This window comes from Haematobia irritans, chromosome 3, assembly GCF_050003625.1.
Source record: "Haematobia irritans isolate KBUSLIRL chromosome 3, ASM5000362v1, whole genome shotgun sequence".
Classification (NCBI taxonomy): domain Eukaryota; kingdom Metazoa; phylum Arthropoda; class Insecta; order Diptera; family Muscidae; genus Haematobia; species Haematobia irritans.
The window spans coordinates 26,250,150-26,268,827 of NC_134399.1; the positions used below are offsets into that span (position 1 = coordinate 26,250,150).

The 18,678-nt window shown below is 29.5% G+C and overlaps 3 protein-coding genes and 1 long non-coding RNA gene across 4 annotated transcripts; 2 read left to right on the plus strand and 2 right to left on the minus strand.

Annotated features, from left to right (window-relative positions):
- Positions 1-143: 143 nt before the first annotated feature.
- Positions 144-1,439, minus strand: Nup35 (nucleoporin 35). The gene is made up of 2 exons (XM_075300629.1): positions 513-1,439; positions 144-378 (listed from the first exon to the last, which is right to left on the minus strand). Exons 1-2 carry the CDS (start codon positions 1,355-1,357, stop codon positions 237-239), a joined length of 987 nt encoding a protein of 328 aa, XP_075156744.1. The 5' UTR covers positions 1,358-1,439; the 3' UTR covers positions 144-236.
- Positions 1,440-2,327: 888 nt separating this feature from the next.
- Positions 2,328-2,820, plus strand: LOC142230348 (uncharacterized). The gene is made up of 2 exons (XR_012720663.1): positions 2,328-2,549; positions 2,607-2,820. It is a non-coding gene; the product is annotated as an uncharacterized LOC142230348 (long non-coding RNA).
- A 1,766-nt stretch (positions 2,821-4,586) lies between these two features.
- Positions 4,587-7,420, plus strand: LOC142229378 (solute carrier family 35 member E1 homolog). The gene is made up of 6 exons (XM_075299928.1): positions 4,587-4,740; positions 4,811-5,173; positions 5,242-5,450; positions 6,251-6,376; positions 6,442-6,681; positions 6,746-7,420. The coding sequence occupies exons 2-6, from the start codon at positions 4,843-4,845 to the stop codon at positions 6,956-6,958; spliced, it is 1,119 nt and encodes a 372-aa protein (XP_075156043.1). The 5' UTR covers positions 4,587-4,740; positions 4,811-4,842; the 3' UTR covers positions 6,959-7,420.
- A 2,227-nt stretch (positions 7,421-9,647) lies between these two features.
- On the minus strand, positions 9,648-17,953 carry LOC142230587 (uncharacterized). Its single transcript, XM_075301227.1, has 4 exons — positions 17,604-17,953; positions 11,821-12,056; positions 11,557-11,754; positions 9,648-9,870 (listed from the first exon to the last, which is right to left on the minus strand). Exons 1-4 carry the CDS (start codon positions 17,880-17,882, stop codon positions 9,663-9,665), a joined length of 921 nt encoding a protein of 306 aa, XP_075157342.1. The 5' UTR covers positions 17,883-17,953; the 3' UTR covers positions 9,648-9,662.
- Between the last annotated feature and the right edge of the window lie 725 nt (positions 17,954-18,678).

The window sequence follows — 18,678 nt, forward strand, 5'->3', positions numbered from 1 at the left end:
AACGGAGTCTACCTAAACAACCATTTTTACTTCTCACTCCTGCCATTCATTCCACCCTCTTTTTTCTTGTATCCTGGGCTTAAATTTTTTATTGAATATTTTTCGTCAGTATTTAAAAAAAAAAGAAAAAAAAAACAAATATATTTAAAATTGTGTTAGAATTTTTTTATTTATAACAAATTAAAACTTTTTTATATATGCCTGAAGAAATTTAGTTGAGACGATTACATACAGGTTTACCAACCGAAAAATAAATCCATTGCTTTATTCATGATTCCAGAGCTTTTCTGTGGGGCATTGCTATTAGAAGAAACTGATGTATCATTCTGAGCACTTTTGTATGCCGTTTGTGCTAATGGTCGAACTTTTACAGCTTGCCTGTTTAAAAATTAAATCACATTTAAATAAAATTAATGTGTGCTATACAGAGATCCAGTTAAGGTATAATAAACAATGTTCAGTATAGTTGTAGCAATTCCCTTAACAAGATCTCTTTCACTGAATGTACTTACTGAGTATTGTTTTCGCAGAGATTTTCTTTATCAATTATAGACTTGTCTTTACACTGGGTAACTCCTATCATAATGTTATTGGCTAAAATTTTCTCATTATAATTAAGTGCCTTGTCGCATTCCAGTCTTGAAGAATACTTTAGATGTACCCAATTGCCATTTTGTGAAACTTTATCAACAATTGTCCCACATTGCGCAAAATGTTGTAAGATTATTGCTGTTGCACTGGAAGGGAAACCAAATACTGTTACCCAAAATTCTGTATAACGAGGTTGTGGTGGACACTGTAACATTTGTGAAGCATTAATAGGTGTTCCGGGCATCAATGGAGACATAACCCCAGCGCGCGAAGTATTGAATGATGTGTTATTGTATGAATCATTAAATTGCCCAGTAACATTTGCCATTTGTTGGTGTATACTTTGGTTCATACTCATGTGGTGCTGGCCTAGAGTGGGAGTTCCCATTGGTGTTTGAACTTGATTACGTTCATTACGCAAAGAGTCAAAAAGCCCCTGAGTTGGTGGTCCTGAAACGCTTGTATTGTGGGTTTGCAAGGGAGTACCGGGGAAATTTGCTGCATTTTGTTGAATGGGAGGAGTTTGTTGATACCCTCCAAAAAGCGTCTTTTGACCCAACGCTGATCGATTATAGTCTTGCGGTGAATTCGGTGCGCAGGGAGATGTTGCGAATCCAAATGAAAGATTCCTTGTACCAGCCTTATTTGGAGAAAGCGTGTTATTGCGTGGTGTTGTTGGAGTCTGTTGTTCACCCAAAAGAAACGATGGTAGGTAAGGATTTGTTGCGGGGCTACCACTTGGACTACCCAAAGCCATTGGTTCCATTGTATTTCTTTTTATTTAAATTTTGTGCTATGGATGGTAAAGAAAACAATGCTGACTGTGAGCCGCTTAATGTTTGGAAAGTAACGTGTATTCGTTACAGACTAATTTTTTGAGTACTCGTTACAATTCAATGAGTACTCAACATTCAATACAATCCCAATAAACACAAACGCTTGAAACATGCTAAAATTCAACATTTTTCCAAACAATTAGGGAATAATTAATGTCGAGAAATTGTTGAGAAAATCTCGTTCTCAACAAAAAACAGACATTCCAATAAACACAAGCATTGGAGAAATGCTTATATTTAATACGCTTTCAAACATTTTCTCAAAGAATTGATTAGAATTTAATTTGAGAAATTGTAGAGAAACTTCTCGTTCTCAACAAAAAAACAGACATTACCCTCAACAGTAGAGTTAAACACGTTAAGGTGGGTACTATGTTCGGTTTTCGAGTTGAAACGCACTTTATTTTCCCGATTACTTTTCCTTAAATAATCGAAATTATAAATAAAAACGGACTTATTCCTGTAAAGTCTTGTCGAAATCTAGAACAACAAGAAACATCGCATCAATTGAGTTAATTTATCCGCTTTATATTGAATGTTTTAATAAAGTAACCACGAAAATTTCAACGCGAAAAGCAAACATAGTGCTCACCTTTAAGGTGAGTAGGTTTAAAGTTTACGTTAACTATTATGAATTTGGGGATAAATTTAAAGTACAAAAATCTATATGAAGACGATTATATATTTATAAAGTCTTGTGAAATAATGAAAGGAAAAGATCTAAGGAATTGATTGTGAACCATTTTATTTTTATAGTTTAATTAATTTAAAAAAAGTTTAAAGCTGAGTACTATGTTCAGTTTTCAGGCTGAAAACCAGCTTATTTTCACGGTTACTTTTTTTAATCAATTGATTTCGAAATATTAAATGGTTCGCAATCAATACCCTGCCAGCATTTCAAAGTTCCATTTCAACCTCATCGTTACCACAGACTCGTAAATGTCACTTCAACCATCATGAAAAGGTACATCAAAAAGTACATGCAAGTAATTTGCCATCCCTACTGTTAAAAAATCCATTTTTTTGTGAAACGCCAAGCGCAACCAGCTTGTTATATTTTAATTAAATAAAAACGAAAATAAAGTTCTGAAAACATAGATTATACGCTTAAAATTGTGAAAGGTATATTGGTGAACAATTTGGTGATTTTCCAAATGGAATAAAGTGATTGTTTTTCAGATATTTTACAGACACGCTGCCTCCATGGAATAAAAACACTGGTTGATAGACGCAGCAACATGTAACTCTCTACTTGTAACTCAACATCATCATTAATGCCAAAAATTATGTTAAATGTAATGTGATAGTGGTATAAATGTTATATTTTTAAGAATTTGTAAATGTTTAATCAAATTAATAAATATCTAAACAAACGTGTTTTACTCGACCACAATGATTCTTTTACAACTATCTTAAAATGCACTTTTTCTGATTGTTTGGAGGGTCCCTTATTGGCGTCGTTCTAAATTGATCTATAAAGGCACCTAATAATTGCACTCATGCGAAACATTTTTGTAGTAACTTGGCGTGGTACAACTTCTCAATAGTGACGGCGCTTTTCCGACGAGTTTTTGATGTCGTATATGATTGTTTTCGACGTAGTGGGGATTCTCAAAAGAGTCCCCAAATTCAAAAAATGTTGGCAGGGTACATTGGATCTTTTCCATCCATAATTTGAAGAGACTTGATAAAAATGTTATCGTCTTCATATATATTTTTGCACTTTTAATTGAGTGTTTTGGTGAAAAACTCGAACATAGTACTCACCTTTAAGGTGGGTATTAAGTTCGAGTTTAGCCGCTAAAAACGACATTTTTTCACGATTACATTTCTTTAATAATCCATTTTAAGGAATACAGACTTTGTGAAAATTTGCTTTGGGCTTTTCTCCATCAAGTTATAATAAAATTTGCAACAAATATGTATAATTTCATGCATTTTTCTTACTGATTTAGTTTTCACTTTACCGATTTTAGCGGCTAAACTCGAACTTAATACTCACCTATAGCAACAATTTCTCAACATTTCAAACTTTTCAAAAATCTCATTTTAATGCTTCAAACCTATTGGAAAATTTGGTGAAAGCGAGCAATTTGCAAGGCCATTTGATTTAATAGGGCTGTTTTCTTTTAGCACTGGATGCAACTTTTGTATGGGCTATCCAGACCATCGTTGCACTGCAGTGCAGTGAACACCATGGTGTTCTATCCAGAACATCTCATCAGTGCAAGTTGCGCCGATGTTGCCAGATTATATTTTGATAAAGTGACGCTTCTTCGATTCACAATAGCAATTTATTGTGACTAAATTATCGAAAAGCTTGAAATTCAAAGTGGTACAGTGTCATAAATAATCGCAGCAGTAAATATTTATTACTATTTGAGCGCTTCATACATTAAAAATGCAAGATTTCACCTCTTTTCTGTGATGATAGTCTAAGGGTCGTTTGCATTGAATAAAGCCTCCAATTTATTAATTAATATCCTAAAAAGCAAATTTAATAAATTGGGATTAGTTTTCCGGGAACTCGAAAAATCTCGGCATAAAAAAATCTCGAATGCCATCCTTACGCCCATAGGTTTTCGCATTGGATTTATATTAGAGTAATCGAATTGCACCCAAAATTTTATCTGAGTCTGTAAAAAATTGAGATTGAACTGTTCGTTCCAAATAAAAAATTGGACGGTAATTGTTGGTCATTTAAGTTTCGGTATTTAAGTTTATTTGAAATGGTCTCTTTAAAATCACTTCTTTGAACGGTAATTGTTGGTCAAAATTTCGGAATTTAAGTTTATTTGAAATGGTCTCTTTAAAATCGCTCCTTTGGTAACAATTAATTGCAAAATATGTATACTTTTTAATATTATCATAATCCCTACAGAATTTTAATGTTGCTTAATATTTGGACATCGTATACAACTGTTTTGGGCGTGATGGGGATTCCAAGAATTACCGTCAAAATAAAAAAATATGGACTGGGGATGTACACAACAATCTAGTCGGTTTTGAAAGAGATTTTGTTGAAGTTTTGTGATATTTCTCCATTTTAAATTTGCTGAAATCAACTTCTTGGAGACTTTGTGCATAGAGTAAACGTAGTGTTAGGATTACTTCCCTTATTTTAAGATGACATTTGATTTCTAATCCGGCAGCATTCAATTCTATTTGAGTGGCAACTCTGATTTCTACGTCAACAAAACGTCGATATTCCGTGGAAGTTATTTACCTGTGTCCAAAACAAATCCAAGATGTGTTTCCTACATTAAAAGAAATATTCAACATTGGGGAGAGGAGAACATATATTTCTCAACAAGTATATAACATTCATTAGAATATATGTTGTTGTTGTAAGAGTTGTGATTTCATCCGTTTTTTGTATCCAGATCAAGGAAGTCACTAATAGTAATCTATTGCCATGTCTGGTGGAAAACGTACGGGTTCCAGACATGTTCTGGTTGTTGTAACATTATGCATCCTTTGGTATATTATATCTTCGAGTAATAATGTTATTGGGAAAATGGTACTAAATGAGTTCCCTTATCCAATGACGGTTACTATGATTCAATTGCTTAGTATTACATTATATAGTGGACCATTTTTTAATTTGTGGAAAATCAGAAAGTACCAAGATCTTCCCAAAGGTTACTATATGCGTTTGATTATTCCTTTGGCTTTTGGAAAATTTCTGGCTTCGGTGACATCTCACATATCATTGTGGAAAGTTCCAGTTTCCTATGCACATACAGGTACGATCATTTAAATAATATATGTGACGTGTTTAATTTATGGTAGTTGTTACGGATCACATTTTTAGTTAAAGCCACGATGCCATTATTCACGGTTATTCTATCACGCTTACTGTTCAGAGAAAAACAACCTTCATTGGTGTACTTCAGTCTGATTCCTATAATAACTGGAGTTGGAATTGCGACATTGACGGAGATCTCCTTTGACATGATGGGTCTTATATCAGCTTTAATTTCAACTATGGGATTTTCTTTACAGAACATATTCTCCAAGAAGGTGAGTTTATTAAGAAGACTTTAGCTCCAAAAGGGCATTTTAATTCCAATTCTAATTTGTGCAAATACTAAATTCCCTTATACGTTTGATTTGTGGCATCGAAAATAATTCTATATGAGATCGTAATAACAAACGCTCTCACGAACCCCACTGCAGTCGATCCTACAAGAACTGCAATCCAGCATTAGAGTTTGTTTTATTTTACATATTTTTTTTATAAAAACAACATCAAGGGGCTTCAACAGCTTCATTGGCAGCGGCTCGAGTCCAAGCAGATGGAAATTACTCGAGTAGACAACAGCAACATATCCCTATATTATGAATCGGATGCTTTCTGGTTTTGGCTATATTCTGAAATGTCTGTAACTCAGAACAGAAGAAAGCGCTAAGTGTGCTAATGTTTTAAAAATGGCTCCTGGACAGGACGACACACAAAACTAGGGACTAATATTGGGAGTGCCTGACCCACACATAGTCCACAAGATTTTATGGGAATACAGATTTGTTTAGTGATCAATTTCGAGTTCGGAAGTTCTACATTGTTTATATTTCGATATCTGGAGAAATCAAAAACTATGCTTTAAAAAACATTATCTCCGTCGTAGTAATTGGTTACTAAAATATTATATAAAGATCGCAAGAAAAAGTTCGTAATGGATGCGGCAATATGAAAAGTAAAAGCCGGAACTGCAGAGTGAACTCTTTAGCCCTCAATGCCAGTTGAATAAACCTTCCTCAGCCACAATACAACGCCATTAAATTGTGTTGCATTTCTTTATTTTTTTCTCCATCTTTTTCAGGTGCTCAAAGATACTGGAATACATCATTTGCGATTATTACATTTGCTCGGAAAATTGGCCTTGTTTATGTTCTTACCCATTTGGTTGTATGTCGATAGTTTTAAAGTTATCAAACACCCCGCTATTGTAAGTTATGGACAAATCAATTTAACGAATTTCTTTGACAGGATTATTTTTTTTTTTATTTATAGATTAATTTGGACTATCGGGTTATAGCATTGCTCTTCGCAGATGGTGTTTTAAATTGGCTACAAAATATTATAGCATTCTCCGTGCTATCGTTGGTGACGCCACTTACATATGCTGTTGCAAGTGCATCCAAACGAATATTTGTGATAGCTGTCTCATTACTTATATTAGGTAATCCAGTTACATGGCTGAACTGTTTTGGTATGGGCTTAGCCATTTTAGGCGTTTTATGTTATAATAGAGTAAGTTCTTATTTTATATCAATACTAAATTATTTCTCTAATGTTGAATTTTTTTCTATTTAAGGCAAAACAAGTATCGAAAGATAAATCTCTTATACCGACTACAACGAAGAGTAGTATTAACTATTCACCTCTGCGAAATACTATAGATCCTTATTATCAAGGCTCATTACTAACTAATCATAAGTCATCTAATGGCTATAGCCGCAATAATAGTCTCCTGTCTAATGCTAGCGGGATGCCAAATGGAAGTACAACTCGTCTTTTATTCGTATAGAACAATAGATAGTGAATTTCAGTGCATAATATATAAAATATAAATGCATTAGTCCATTGTGTTGTTTTAGACAATTTTTTTTTGTAAATACGGTTATCTTTCTTTAGATTAATTTCAATTTATTTTGCCATTATAAATTAACGTGGGACGCTGTACCGTTCTTAACTTGTTAAAATCTTCATAAAAATTTTTTATATTTATTAATTTGGTTCAGTATTTATTACAATTTCTGTATAGCATCTACACATTACAAAACAAAACTTGACTAGCAAAAATGTATGTACATATATATAAATATTGCACAGACCAACTCAAATATTAAAGAAAAAACAGCAGAAACGAAACTCCTATTTTAAGGTGCAACAACCCATAACTTAAGAAAGATGATGTATACATTGTATATATGAAAGATAAATAAGAACATTATTTAATAAAGTGTTGTTTATTAATAACAGAAAAGAACATAGTGCTACTTTTTATTTATATTTACTATTCGATTTTCTTCTCGAAATAAATTATACTATTGAATAATACTATCATTTAAAATATAGTTAACCGAAATAGTAGTGTGTAGTAAAAGGAAATTCATTATTAGCTGCCATATCTATATATATCGATCTACCGATTTGACTTCATAAGGGCATGGAAGTCGCAGTTTTAATCCGATTTGACTGAAATTTCAACATTAGAGACATTTATGGCCTAAAAAGAGCTGTGACAAATTTGGTATATATCGGTCCATTTTTAGGTATAGTCCCCATATAGACCGTTCTCGAATTTCGACTTCTTAAGAGCATGGAAACAGCAATTTTCATTCGATTTGCTCGAAATCTAATATAGAATAATTTTAAGTCGGTTAAGAAATGTGCTAATTCTAGTACAGACCGATCTCCCGATTTGAGTTCGTGAAGGCACGAAGCCGAAATTTTTATGCGATTTGCTTAAAATTTGAAATTCAAATGTTTCCTAAATATAGTTTATATCGATCAATATCTATCGATATAACTCCTTAATAGACCTATCTCCCGATTCGATTTCTTGGACCAATAGAAACTGCAATTTGTATCAGAAATGATCGCAATTTATTTTGGACACATAAAGGACACTAAATATCATTAATATTTTAATTTTTATTTGATATAACCCCCCATATCGACTGGTTAAAATTATCCATTTCGATCAATACCAACTGTACACTGTATAAATCTAAAGAATTTAGGCTTGAAGTCATATGAAAGGTGATATATTTATTAGGTTTTCTTGAAAGCTTAGACAGAAATTAAAGGTCCATATAAACCGATCTCCAGATTTGACTTACGGAGTCTCTAGGAGCTGTAAATTTTATCCAATCTTGATGAAAAAAAATTGACTTCCGAAGCCTCTTGGAGGAGTAAATTTCATCCTATCCGGATGAAGTTTGGTACGTGATGTAAGTATATGGCCTCTAACAATTGGTCTATATCGTTTCATAATTATATATAGTCCTCATAAAAACCGATCTCTAGATTGGTAGAATTCTTGATGGTCTGGTCGATTTTGGAATTTATTAGCGTCCAACTAGGACATTTTCGATGGACAAAATTTTTAATCGATATAAAATGTTGACAAAATTTTCTATAGAAATAAAATTTTGACAAAAATTTTCTATAGAAATCAAATTTTAACAAAATTTTCTATAGAAATAAAATTTTGACAAAATTTTCTATAGGAATAAAATTTTGATAAAATTTTCTATAGAAATAAATTTTGACAAAATTTTCTATAGAAATAAAATGTTGACAAAATTTTCTATAGAAATAAAATTTTAACAAAATTTTCTACAGAAATAAAATTTTCAAAAGATATAAAATTTTGAGAACATTTTTATAGAATTATAATTTTGAGAAAATTTTGTAGAGAAATAAATTTTGATAAAATTTTCTATAGAAATAAAATTTTGGCAAAATTTTCTCTAGAAATAAAATTTTGACAAAATTTTCTATAGAAATAAAGTTTTCAATAGATATAAAATATTCTATAGAACTAAAATTTTGAGAAAATTTTGTAGAGAAATTTTCTATACAAATAAAATTAGAGAAAATTTTCTATAGAAATAAAATTTTGACAAAATTTTCTGCAGAAATTTTCTGACCTCGAGCTTGAATTTACAAAAAGAAACCAGAAGGTAATGAACAAAAAGGTCAAAAAACAAAAACAACAAACGTACAAGAAATACAATTTTGACAAAATTTTTTATAGAAATAAAATTTTGACAAAATATATAAATAAAATAAAAATTTTTAGAAAATTTTCTATAGAAATAAAATTTTGACAAAATCTTTACATAAATAAAATTTTAACAAAATTTTCTATAGAAATAAAATTTTGACAGAATTTTCTATAGAACTAAAATTTTTGACAAAATTTCTATCGAAATAAAATTTTGACAAAATTTTCTATAGAAATAAAATTTTAACAAAATTTCTATCGAAATAATATTTTGATAAAATTTTCTATAGAACGTCCTGCATTTTGGGGAATGAGTGCGGACTTTTAGATCCGAAAAAACCAACTCTAAGTGGACCCAAAAGGTTTATGATTTGCGCTATGTTTGTGGTAAAAATTCTATCAAATCTCGGTTTTTCGAAATGGAAACCCCGTTTGATGTTATCATGGTATTCCATATAGTATTTGAACAAGAAATGAATAATTTTATTTTAAATTTTTATTCAGCTTTATTCAGTTGAATCCACTCATAAATCACGATTAACTTGAATCCGAGACTTTGAAACAATTTCTCAGATTTTACATTTCCAACGACTACCCACGCCGTCACATTTATGTCCTCTGATTTTGCTATTGTATAAGACATTGTCCTCGCTAATAAATTTCCAAATCCTTTTCGTTGCTCGGTTGTTAGCACTTGAAGAATCCTAGAAAGAGGGAATGGATTACAAATATCTACCATATACAAGTTTTCGGACGTACATACAAAGAAAATTTCATTAAAAACAAGTAAAGAAAATCTAATGTCGGGCGGGGACGTACATATTATACCTTACACCAATCAATAGACCCTATTTTTCGAAAAAAGTGTTTTATGACTTATCGGTCAATAAATATGTATTAGAGGCGTAAGAAAATTTGAGTAATTTTTAAAGCCCAAATTGGAAAAACATATATAGGGGGTTTTGTCTAAATCAGAGCCGAGTTTGACCAAATTAGCATGCATAGTTAAAATGGTAAATCTATTCTTTGTGCAAAATTTATGGTGGTCAAATCGGTCGAAAATATGCATGGGAGATATAACTCCCATATATATTTGAACCGATTTCAATCAAATTTGGCATACATAGTAAGAAAGCTAACTCTACTCCCTGTGCAAAATTTCACGTAAATTGGATTACAACTTTGGCATCTGTAACATAATGACTCTAAATAGAGCAAAATATTTATATGGGAGCTATATCTAAATCTGAAACGATTTCAATCAAATTTGGCATGCATAGTAGGAATGTTAACTCTACTCCCTAAATTTCACGTAAATCGGATTGCAACCTTGGCATTTGTGGTGCAAATATATATATGAGAGCTATATCCCAATCTGAAACGATTTCAACCAAACGTTGCACACTTTACGTCACTATTAATTGTACTCCTTGAGCACAATTTAAAGCATATCAAGGTAAAACTCTACCTTCTGGGGCCATAAAAGTGTATATCGGGCGGAATATATATACACTGAAAAAATATTTACGTGAATGAAATTTTAATTAAAATAAAGTTTATAATCTTTTCTTCAAATTTTTTTTTCATTAAATTTCGTTAAAGTCGCATGTGTTTGGACTAAGGCTAATTATCCTTAAAGTAAAGAAACACATTTTGGATTTAAAGAAATTGTCCTTAAATTAACTGAAATAATGAAACTTTAGATTTAATATAAAAACGCTTCAAATATAGGCTAAGACTTATTTTGAGGATTTAGCGTCTTAGGTTTAAAGTTTTTTTGGAATTAAGAAAACATTTTTTACTTTGAAGTATCCATTATAATTTGGATTTTTAAACTGGCATTTGTTTGTACGTGAGTACCTTTATTAATAAACCGCGAAAAGAGAATTAAAATTTGATAAAAGAGATTTGTATCCTAATTTTAATATTATTGGTCCTAGGTTTAAAGCCAGATAGGTCGCTAAAATAATTATTTATTTTAAAGAAGCTGCATCTTTGGCTCGTAATCAATACCAAAATCCTTAAGGGAAGGTCAAAATCTTTGGATCCAAGTAAACTTTTTTGTTTTTTTAAGTGTAGGAACTATATCTACCTAAATCTGAACCGAGTTCTTTCAAAAACAATAGGGTCCTTTTCTGATCCAAATCACATACTTGTGCTAAATATGAAGCCGATTGTCCTAAATCTATGACCTAGACTTTGATCCCAAAAAGGTGTTCACAGACAGACGGACGGACAGAACATTATTGCCAAAGACACCATGTGTCTATGTTATATCATCTTCTTCTGGGTATTGTAAACATATGCACTAACTTATAATATTCTGCTCCCCAGGATGGTACATATTACATCTCCCATTTTATGGTGGAGGGACCAACTCCTTTACTAACCCCATGCCACAAAATTCATTTCGAAAGATCCATCCAACCAATGAATGGTTTGCCTTTTCATATAAGCCAAATGTTGTATCCATCTTAATCAGCCCCTTAATGTAGTCCAGTGATCCTTCTTTATTATTGGCCCACATAGAGTATATCATTGGGGCATGATGTTCTTGGAGTGTAGCCAATTCATAACCATCTGGTATTCTATAAGAAAACAAAGAAATTAGAATTTTGATTTAGAGTTTTAAATTAGGGGGAAAAATAACTTACACTACTGGGCAAAAGTCTGAAGCTTTTTCGCGGTCTAAGGAAAATGCTTGACATAATCGAGCTTTTTGTATGGTAATACCTTTACGCAGAACAAGCTGTTTTATTTCATCTGAATATTCATTTGCTACATTGGAAAGCAGAGGTCCATTTCTCCATTGAATACGATTGGTTTCATTTAGACATTCTAACAATTCTTTAAAATTCGATTGCCACGTGTGGAACGAAACAGTTTGTATCTAAAAAAATAGAAATAGAAATGTGTTTAATTATACACCTTCCTTAAAAATATTTTCAAAATTTTCTATTAATCTAAAATAGGAATAAATTCTGTAACCGGAGATTAAGGGGAACGGGCAGACAACATGTTCCCAACTCTAAACAATAAAATGTATATACGCACGGTTGCCACACCAGTTAAAAATAATCAACAAATAAAAAAAAATTCTACCAAAAATCTACCAAATTCATCATTTTGGAGGTTGGTATGGGAAAAAGGCTTTTCATATAAGTTATACGACTTTCCAAAAATAATAGAATTTTGTTTTATTAACAAATAAATAAAATAAGATAATTACATAATTCAGGATAGGCTTACGTTAACGCAGGGCTAACTTGGCAGCCCTAACACAATATCCATTTGAACTTCAATATAAAAATTGCAAAAATTGCAGTATAATTACAAACAGAATAATCGATATCACAATTTCTCTGTACTAAAACTCGCCAAAATATTTGCTATAGTAGAGTAATTAATTAATTGGTGGGAAATATTTTCAGAAATCTATCAAAAAGACAAGAATTCTACCAACCTACCAATCAGTTTATATGGTGCCTATATAATTATGATTATTAGAGTGACCGCAACTTATATGGGGCAAAAAAAAAATGTCGGAATCTTGTTCGCCTTAACCCCACGAAACGAATCCCATTTCCAGATATTGGTATAGCCAAAATTTGAGCCCGATTAAACGACGTTAACACGTGCCGCTCGTCGCTCAAAATTAAAAAAAAAAAACGAATGTTTTGTCCAAAAAGTTTTTTTTTGCCCCATATAAATTGCGGTCACTCTAATGATTATGGACCAATATTTACTTGGTTGTTTAAGGACGTATTCTAGCATCCACAATCAAATTACTTGGGTTGTGGTACCAATAGCCGATGGCAGTGTATTTTAAAGCTTCTTTACATTGTCTTCTAAATTGTAAGTTAGTCCATGTGGAGTCTATGTTATATAGAAAAATGCAATTTAAATTAGCCACTATAGTTCTTGATCGGTTTATTTAGAGAACCCCATAAATGTTTTCGAATGGGAACTAGAAAGCCAAATTTCAAGCGGATTGGATGGAATTTATTCCTACATGATGATCCAGAAGAATTCTACCAAAAATTTTAGATTTTTTACTGTCTGGTAGATTAGTACAATTCTTTAAGATGTGGTAGAATTTGGAAAATACACCTCTCCACATAAAGGTACTTCACAAATTTTCGATAGAAATAAAATTTTTACAAAATTTTCTAAAGAAATAAAATTTTGACAAAATCTTCTATGGAAATAAAATTTTGACAAAATTTTCTATAAAAATAAAATTTTGACAAAATTTTTTATAGAAATAAAATTTTGAAAAAAAGTTTCTATGGATATAAAATTTTAACAAAAATCGCAATAAAATAAAATTTTCACAAAAATTTTTATAGAAATAAAATTTTAACAAAATTTTCTATAGAAATAAAATTTTTAAAAAAAATTTCTATAGATATAAAATTTTAACAAAACTTGCTATAAAATAAAATTTTCACAAATTTTTCTATTGAAATAAAATTTTCACAAAATTTTCTATAGAAATAAAATTTTGACAAAATTTTCTATAGAAATAAAATAAATAAAATTTTGACAAAAATTTCTATAGAAATAAAATTTTGACAAAAATTTATATAGAAATAAAATTTTGACAAAATCTTCTATGGAAACAAAATTTTGACAAAATTTTCTATAAAAATAAAATTTTGATAAAATTTTCTATGGAAATAAAATTTTGACAAAATCTTGTATAGAAATAAAATTTTGACAAAATTTTCTATAGAAATAAAATTTTGACAAAAATTTATATAGAAATAAAATTTTGACAAAAAATCTTCTATGGAAACAAAATTTTCACAAAATTTTCTATAGAAATAAAATTGTGACAAAATTTTCTATAGAAATAAAATTTTGACAAAATTTTCTATAGAAATAAAATTTTGACAAATTTTTCTATAGAAATAAAATTTTGACAAAATCTTCTATAGAAATAAAATTTTCTATAGAAATAAATTTTTGACAAAATTTTCTATAGAAATAAAATTTTGACAAAAATTTATATAGAAATAAAATTTTGACAAAATCTTCTATGGAAACAAAATTTTGACAAATTTTTCTATAGAAATAAAATTTTGATAAAATTTTCTATGGAAATAAAATTTTGACAAAATCTTGTATAGAAATAAAATTTTGACAAAATTTTCTATAGAAATAAAATTTTGACAAAAATTTATATAGAAATAAAATTTTGACAAAAAATCTTCTATGTAAACAAAATTTTGACAAAATTTTCTATAGAAATAAAATTTTGACAAAATCTTCTATGGAAACAAAATTTTGACAAAATCTTCTATGGAAACAAAATTTTAACAAAAATCGCAATAAAATAAAATGTTCACACAATTTTCTATAGAAATAAAATTTTGACAAAATTTTCTATAGAAATAAAATTTTCACAAAAATTTTAATAGAAATAAAATTTTAACAAAATTTTCTATAGAAATAAAATTTTTAAAAAAATTTTCTATAGATATAAAATTTCAACAAAAATTGCTATAAAATAAAATTTTCACAAAATTTTCTATTGAAATAAAATTTTCACAAAATTTTCTAAGAAATAAAATTTTGACAAAATTTTCTATAGAAATAAAATGTGGACAAAATCTTCTATAGAAATAAAATTTTGACAAAAATTTCTATAGAAATAAAATTTTGACAAAAATTTATATAGAAATAAAATTTTGACAAAAATTTATATAGAAATAAAATTTTGACAAAATCTTCTATGGAAACAAAATTTTGACAAAATTTTCTATAGAAATAAAATTTTGATAAAATTTTCTATGGAAATAAAATTTTGACAAAATCTTCTATAGAAATAAAATTTTGGCAAAAATTTATATAGAAATAAAATTTTGACAAAAAATCTTCTATGGAAACCAAATTTTGACAAAATTTTCTATAGAAATAAAATTTTCACAAAATTTTCTATAGAAATAAAATTTTGACAAAATTTTCTATAGAAATAAAATTTTGACAAATTTTTCTATAGAAATAAAATTTTGACAAAATCTTCTATAGAAATAAAATTTTCTATAGAAATAAATTTTTGACAAAATTTTATATAGAAATAAAATTTTGACAAAAATTTATATAGAAATAAAATTTTGACAAAATCTTCTATGGAAACAAAATTTTGACAAAATCTTCTATGGAAACAAAATTTTGACAAAATTTTCTATGAAAAAAAAACTTTAACATAAATTACTATAAAATAAAAATTTTACAAAATCTTCTATAGAAAAAAATTTTGACAAAAGTTTCTATAGAAATAAAATTTTGATAAAATTTTCTATGGAAACAAAATTTTGACAACATTTTCTATGGATATAAAATTTTAACAAAAATTGCTACAAAATAAAATTTTCACAAAATTTTCTATAGATATAAAATGTTGATAAAATTTTCTATGGATATAAAATGTTGACAAAATTGTCTATGGAATTAAAATTTTGACAACGTTTTCTATGGAAATAAAATTTTAACAAAATTTTATATAGAAATAAAATTTTCTATGAAAATAGATAATTCTGAGAAAATTTTCTATAGAAATAAAATTTTGAGAACATTTTCTATGGAAAGAAATAAAATTTTAACAAAAATTGTTGTAAAATAAAATTTACTATAGAAATAAAATGTTGTCAAAATGTTCTATAGAAATAAAATTTTGACAAAATTTTTCATAGAAATAACATTTTGACAAATATTTCTATAAAATAAAATTTTAACAAAATGTTCTACAGAAATAAATGTTGTTTCTATAAGAAAAAAATTTTGACAACATTTTCTATGGAAATATAATTTTGACAAAAATTGCTATTAAATAAAATTTTTACAAAATGTTCTACAGAAATAAAATGTTGACAAAATTTTTTACAAAATTTTCTATAGAAATAAAATTTTTACAAAATTTTCTACAGAAATAAAATTCTGACAAAATTTTCTTTAGAAATAAAATTTTGACAGAAATTGCTATAAAATAAAATTTTGACAAAATGTTCTACAGAAATAAATGTTGTTTCTATAGGAATAAAATTTTGACAAAATTTTCTATGGAAATATAATTTTGATAAAAATTACTATTAAATAAAATTTAGACAAAATGTTCTACGTAAATAAAATGTTGACAAAATGTTTTACGGAAATAAAGTTTTGAGAAAATTTTCTAAAGAAATAAAATTGTAACAAAATTGTTTATAGAAATAAAATTTCGACAAAATTTTCTATAGTAATTAAAATTTGACCAAATTTCTATAGAAATAATAGAAATAAAATTTGATCAAAAACTACAAAATAAGATTTTTTATTTGGTAGGTTGTTTGGAAAAATGTTTGTTCAAATTTTGGTAGATTATTTTTTGATCGAGTGGCAACCGTGTTCAGAAGTCAATTCTTGGGGACTGATTTAAACAGATCAGATGTAATTTACTCTTCCAACAAGCTTCGAAAGTCATATCTGGGTATCTATTTATATGGGAGTTATATATAAATATGAACCGATATGGACCAATTTTCGCACGGTTGTTAGATAGCGTATACCAACATCACGTACCAAATTTCAACGGGATCGGATGAAATTTATTTCTCCAAATAGCTCCGGAAATCATATCTTGGCATCGATTTATATGGGGGCTATATATAATTATGAACGTATATGGACCAATTTTCGCATGGTTGTTAGAGGCTGCAGACTAATACCCCGTACCAAATTCCAAACGGATCTGATGAAATTTTATCCTCCAAGAGCTTCCGCAAGGAAATCTTAGGGTCGGTTTTTATGGGGTCTATACCAAAAAGTGGTCCAAAATGGTCCATATTTAATACCATCCGATCTACATCAATAACAACTACTTGTGCTAAGTTAAAGTGGCAGCCCGATTAAGATTCAGGCTCACTTAGACTATTCAGTCCATTGTGAAACTACTTGTGCTAAGTTTCGGGTCGATTGCTTAGTTTATTCGGACGAACATCGCTAAATCGACCTAGAACTTCACCACGGCCCAGAATATATAATTTATGGGGCCCGAGACCAATATTTCGATGTGTTACAAACGGAATGACAATGTCAATATACCCCTATCCTATGATAACAAGAATGATTGACCAGGACGAATATTACGTATCCTTCACCATGGATGACGTTCTAAGTTCTACTAAAGTGTGTCATCCACACTCGCATTACTTGGATTGTGGTAATAATTGCCAATTGGCAAGGTTTGTTCAAACATCGCAAAATTTTCTATGTTTTTATGTTTTAAGAAAATGGCAATTTAAATATATATATAAGCCACTTTAGTTCTCGATCGGTGTGTATCGATGAGTCTACAAATAATTATGAACTGTATGGCAGAGGGCCAAATTTCAACTCAAAATTTCATGCCATGACATCCACCCATTCTATCGTGGTTTGTATAAAAAGTACTCACTATATCTTGATGGAGGCATACATAAGTTCCATGTGTCCTAAAATCCCCCTTGGCATGAGTGTAAAATGTTCTCTTAAACGAGATAAATTTATCGCTTTGTTCCTCCTCCGACTTTAATTCACTCAATTTTCTCTTCCATCTGCACTCGTTGTAGATGAGCAGATATTGAAAATTATCTACACCGTATTTTTGTTTATATAGTTGCAATAATTCCTCAACTTCGTGGCTTGTTAAAGGTCTTAAAATATCACTGTCACCGTTAATATTTTCTTTGGTCATTTTTTCCCCGTCTTTATTGGATATTCTATGGTTGTAACCGTTGAATGATTAGCTATCAATTGAAACTGATCGTATACAGGCAGTTGTATTTAAGTGACGTTGCCTTCGTTCATCGTATTTGATTACAAATAATAGTTGATAACCGTGAAATTAATTGTCACCTAAAATGCTAAGGAGTATAACTGATGAGATTTAAAAATAAGATGATTTTAGTATTATCATTCTAAGGATAACAATAATAAACAAATACGATTGGACTCATTGGAGAGCATATAACTTTGGAAAACTGATGCCAGTTTGCAGTGAAAATTGGGTACCTCTGGTCGGGGAGGGGAACCTCCTACTTGCCCGATTTTTTTTTTAATTGTGTCAAAGTTCTCCGAATTGGATGAAATTTTCAAGGAAGGTTAGGGGTAGTATCTAAACACAGATCCGCTACTTTATTTTTCGGTATTTGGACGGGGAGGGGGACTACCCCTTTGCCTGCCTTTTTCAAAGTACAGTGAAAAAACTAAAATTATCCGACTTACCGAAAATGTACATAAAACTTGAGGAAGATTATGAAATTAACTTGAGGTAGATTATAAAATTAACTTGAGGGAGATTATGTAATTAATTAATATGGGGTACCTGATTTTGTAATATTTGGACAGGAAGAGGGACCTACCCTTTGCCCTTCTATTTGAAAATTGGGGTGTATCGGTCCATGTTTTAATATAGCCACCATATAGACCGATCTCCCGAGTTTACATCTTGGTCTTCTAGAATACGTAATTTTTACCCAATTGGCCTCAAA

What these genes read in the sequence shown, in the direction of transcription:
- LOC142230587 (XM_075301227.1), bottom strand. Translation starts at nt 17,882, where the DNA reads ATGACCAAAGAAAATATTAACGGTGACAGTGATATTTTAAGACCTTTA. An exon ending in TATGCCTCCATCAAGATATA is followed by an intron (nt 12,057 to 17,603) that starts GTGAGTACTTTT and finishes CTATTTTTTTAG; the next exon opens with ATACAAACTGTTTCGTTCCA. An exon ending in TCAGACTTTTGCCCAGTAGT is followed by an intron (nt 11,755 to 11,820) that starts GTAAGTTATTTT and finishes GTTTTCTTATAG; the next exon opens with AATACCAGATGGTTATGAAT.
- Nup35 (XM_075300629.1), bottom strand. Translation starts at nt 1,357, where the DNA reads ATGGAACCAATGGCTTTGGGTAGTCCAAGTGGTAGCCCCGCAACAAAT. An exon ending in CTCTGCGAAAACAATACTCA is followed by an intron (nt 379 to 512) that starts GTAAGTACATTC and finishes ATTTTTAAACAG; the next exon opens with GCAAGCTGTAAAAGTTCGAC.
- LOC142229378 (XM_075299928.1), top strand. Translation starts at nt 4,843, where the DNA reads ATGTCTGGTGGAAAACGTACGGGTTCCAGACATGTTCTGGTTGTTGTA. An exon ending in AGAACATATTCTCCAAGAAG is followed by an intron (nt 5,451 to 6,250) that starts GTGAGTTTATTA and finishes CATCTTTTTCAG; the next exon opens with GTGCTCAAAGATACTGGAAT. An exon ending in TTATCAAACACCCCGCTATT is followed by an intron (nt 6,377 to 6,441) that starts GTAAGTTATGGA and finishes TTTTATTTATAG; the next exon opens with ATTAATTTGGACTATCGGGT.